At 38.7% G+C, this 4574-nt stretch overlaps 1 protein-coding gene across 1 annotated transcript; it reads left to right on the top strand.

Annotated features, from left to right (window-relative positions):
* The first annotated feature begins 223 nt into the window (after positions 1-223).
* LOC113338349 lies at positions 224-1631 on the top strand. Its single transcript, XM_026583791.1, has 2 exons — positions 224-661; positions 818-1631. Exons 1-2 carry the CDS (start codon positions 232-234, stop codon positions 1558-1560), a joined length of 1173 nt encoding a protein of 390 aa, XP_026439576.1. The 5' UTR covers positions 224-231; the 3' UTR covers positions 1561-1631.
* Positions 1632-4574: the final 2943 nt, after the last annotated feature.

The raw sequence follows: 4574 nt of genomic DNA, 5'->3' as shown, positions 1-4574 counted from the left end.
CGATTAGAGCGAACTCCATGCATGAACATACCAGCCCACAGTTGTACTGCCACTCTCATTTCTTACGCCAATCTTTCACTATATAAAGAGTTGCATCTGTTCTTCATTAATACAAACTACACTTACTAATAATTAGCTAACTAATACAATTTAATTAGCTAGCTAATTATTAATAAGATGGACAGGAGACTCGCATGTTTTTTCGTGGCTTTCCTTGTTGCCTTCATCGCCATGGAAGCCACATTTGTTCAAAGTGATGATAGTGCTGGCAACGGCAATGGAAACAATAACAACGGCGATGGAAATGGCAATGGAAATAGCGGTAATGGCAATGGAAATGGCAACAATGGTGATGGCAATGGCAACGGTAACGGCTCTGACGGAAATGGAAACGGTAATAACGGTAACGGCAATGGAAATGACAACGGTAACAATGGTAATGGCAATGCAAATGGTAACAACGGTAACGGAAATGGAAATGGTAACAACGGCAATGGCAATGGAAGCCCAGATAAGTATACATGTCCTGCCACTGCTGAAGGGCGATGCTCTAATGTCCCCCTTATCTGTCCTCCTGAATGCCCTTTAAGAAAACCTAAGAAGAACAAGAGGAATAAGGGATGTTACATCGACTGTAATACATGTGAGGCAACTTGCAAATGTAAGTCTCCTAAATCTTACAAAAATTACTTTTGCAAGCAAGCTATTTTCTCAATTATAACTGCATATATGCGCTCGTTATCTCCATCAACAAGTAATTAATAAATTTATAAAAATGAGAGGGTGCTTGTTTTTAACCATGTCTTTTCTGTTACAGTCAGGAGAGCAAACTGTGAAGGTTATGGATCCATCTGTTACGATCCAAGATTTGTTGGTGGTGACGGTGTTATGTTCTACTTTCATGGAGCTACTGGAAGTGACTTTGCACTTGTAACTGACGATGAGTTCCAAATCAATGCACACTTCATTGGAACCAGACCACAAGGAAGAACCCGTGATTTCACTTGGATCCAAGCTCTCTCGGTTATGTTCGATACTCACAATCTTGTTCTTGCAGCCAAGAGAGTCTCAAAATGGGACGACAAGGTTGATTCTCTTATTGTTCGATGGGATGGAGAAGATATTGAAATTCCCACAGATGGGGAGGCAGAATGGAGAATCACTGTAGACGGAGATAGAGAAGTTACTGTAGAGAGAACCGACGATACAAACAGCCTAAGAGTAAGCATAGCCGGGTTGGTAGAAATGGACGTAAAAGTAACACCAATTGGCGTTGAAGAAAACCGTGTCCACAAGTATCAAATTCCATCTGATGATGTTTTTGCTCACTTTGAAACTCAATTCAAGTTCAAAAATTTGTCAGATTCAGTTGATGGAGTTCTAGGCCAGACATACAAGTCCGGTTACGTTAGTCCCGTTAAGGTTGGTGTCGCGATGCCAATGATGGGTGGAGAGGGACATTTCAAAACACCATCCCTTCTTTCACCTCTATGCAAACATTGCAGGTTCAACAGTAAAACCACCAAATCCGAATCTGGTGCCATCAGTATGGTGGTTTAGTAATCAATTTGTCTGATCAATAAAAGCCAAGTTAAGCATTCTAACTTGATAATCATGCATGTACTGACAAGATCCATTGGTTCACTATTTCGAAAGAGTTAATGGTTCTTTGTTGACTTCGTTTAATTTTCTGTAAATAAGGGCAATAATAATTTGCCCATGTATACAAGAATACATTATTCATCAATGTGAGTTTATTATTATTATTAATAACTTGCGATATTTACCACTGTGGTCTCTGGTTTCGAATTTGTCTTACCAAGTCTAAATACGCGACATGGAAGCTTGCAGCTTGATATATAACGGGGTTAGAACTCAACATTTGGAAACCCCTTATAAGGGCCTATTGGGTGGACATATCGGACTTCAAAACGTACTCCCATTAACTTCTTTCCTAATAGACGTCGAACCCCAATCCGTGCATGTCCCCTTCCCGAGTTACATAAACCTTTTATTCTATTCCTCTCTTTGCGGCTATTCTGAACTGTGGTTTTTCTCTCTCGTTAGAAGTTCTAGTTGTACAAGTTAGGGTTTCATCTATCCTTTCTGCTTTACAACATGAATATGGATTTATCTATAAAATCTGTAAGTTGTCTTTGATGCTTGTTTTTGTTCGATCAATTTTGATTTTGTATAGAAAAATTCTATAAAATCTTCTTTTCGTTCGCATGGTAGATTTTGCTGATTAAGTTCTTTGATTTTGAACTTGTAAACCTTCCGAGTGTTTTAAGTTTGGACTGTTTTCTTACACTTGGTTGATTTTCTTGGAACTTTTTTCATGTGAAGTGGATTTCTTGTTTTGGACTGGATGTCTGTTACTTGTGACAGTTATGCATAATGTTCTTTTTGCTTTGACGATTGTGTATTTGCATTGCAAAATCTGTTCTCACCTTAAGGTGTTAATGTTGGAGGTGAGGATTTCTGAAGAAATTGCTATTAACGAGAAGAAAATGAACATGACTTCGGATGATATTAACAAGGAGAGACAATATGCTTGTCGCTACGAGGGATGTGGAAGGGTAACATGTTTAACATTTTCACCTTATTTGATATTTGACACAGTCAGGCCAAACTCTAATTCCAATATGGCATTTTCCTCTTGTATCAAGACTTCCTGGTGAAGCCTAATCTTGCTTACGCTGCTCTTTTTTTAAAGACTGGGTAGCTGGATACCTCTACGTAGAATTTGATATGGAATATTGGAATACCTTTCAAATTTCTGAACTTTTCTTTGCTTTTATCTATAGCAACTGGTTTCTAAAAGAATTTGTATATATATATAGTAACTATCTACATAAAAGTTTCCTGTCCTTGGGTTTTTGAGAAAATGGCTAAATCGCGGTCCATGATCATGAACATATATGCAATTTACACCTTTAAGAAATCTCAAAATTTTCATTTTTGGAATTGCTAATCTGTTTTGCCTGCTTATTACCGGGTTATATATGCATGATTTTCTGGGACATTTATTCCAGAATCAGTTGATACAACTTCATTCTTCCCCACATATTTGGCATCAGCAAATTATGAAATTGTGTTTTTGTGTTGCAGGATTTTTCGGATACTTCAACGCTGAAAAGTCACGTTCTTCTCAATCACACGGGATTGAGGAATTTAGAAAAATGTCACATTTGCCCATATGCTCAATGTGGGAAGAGGTATGCTCAATGTGGGAAGAGGTATGCTCACGAGTACAAGCTGAAAGCCCACATTAAGTGTCGCCATGAAAAGGTTGGTTTCATTCTCTTTCCTCCCTTTCTTTTTTTCCTTCTAAGATAGCGAGACGTTAGCAGACAACAGTCTTTTGATTTCTGCCAATCCTTCTCATTTGGGGGTAGCATCTCCTTTCTTTCTTTTTACCTTATTTACTTAAGATCTGCTCGCTTTCTAGAATCTCCCCATTGGCAAGCACGGTCGTCAAGAAAGTAATAATCCTAACGGATTGAAGCGTCGTCGAACTACTAGTACACAGTTAAATAAAATCCCTTCTCTGGTTGGAAAGGCAACAGTGTTCACGTTCAAAGAGGATTCTGCTGCTTCCTCAACTTTCTACAGCCGCGCATTCTTCAAGTCTGTATACAATTTTCTAGTTCCTCCGGAACACAAAGAATTTTACAAATGGGTGGTAGAGATCTCCCCGTTAAGCTTCAACCTTACCCGTGACATATCTTGTACTCCAATCAATTGTCTCATTTCTTCAAACTTGATCCGAGCTAATGCCTTTGTCAATATATCTGCTTTCTGCTCAGTTCCTGGTATGTGTTCAACGTTAATGACCTCCTTCTCGATGCATTCTCGTATGAAATGATACCTTTTGTGAATGTGTTTCGTCTTCCCATGAAACACTGGATTTTTAGTGAGTGCAATTGCAGACTTATTATCAATCTTGATGAGAACCTCTTCAGGTTCTCTTCCTTTGATTTCACCCAACAGTTCTTGAAGCCATATTGATTGTTTAGCTGCTTCTGTTGCAGCCATAAACTCAGCTTCACAGGATGAGAGGGCTACAATGTCTTGCTTCTGTGAACACCATGTAATAGGTTCTCCTAGATAAAATATATGACAAGTTGTACCTTTTCCATCATCTTGGTCAATATTATGACTGCTGTCACTATACCCAACAATTCCTTTTGATCCTCCTCGACCATACTTCAATCCACAACTGATTGTTCCTCTTAGATATCTCAATATCTGCTTTATTACATCACCATGAGACTTGCGTGGACTCTGCATATAACGGCTTGCTACTCCCACAGAGAAAGCCAAGTCTGGTCTTGTGTGTAACAAGTATCTAAGGCATCCAACATTTCTTCTATAACTCGTTGGATCAATCTCAGCTTCTTCTTGTGCCTTTGAAACTTTAAGTCCAAACTCCATTGGTATCTTAGTTGGATTACAAGTTTCAAGTCCTGCTTCTTTCAGAATTCTCCTTGCATAAGCTTCTTGTTTAATCTGAATCCCATCTACTCCTTGATGGACTTCTATGCCAAGGTAATAAGTGAGTTTTCCGAGGT

Source organism: Papaver somniferum, unplaced genomic scaffold (genome assembly GCF_003573695.1).
Source record: "Papaver somniferum cultivar HN1 unplaced genomic scaffold, ASM357369v1 unplaced-scaffold_19, whole genome shotgun sequence".
In the NCBI taxonomy this organism is placed as follows: domain Eukaryota; kingdom Viridiplantae; phylum Streptophyta; class Magnoliopsida; order Ranunculales; family Papaveraceae; genus Papaver; species Papaver somniferum.
The sequence above is the reverse complement of the archived record's forward strand: the minus strand, read 5'-3'. Positions and strand labels throughout refer to the sequence as shown.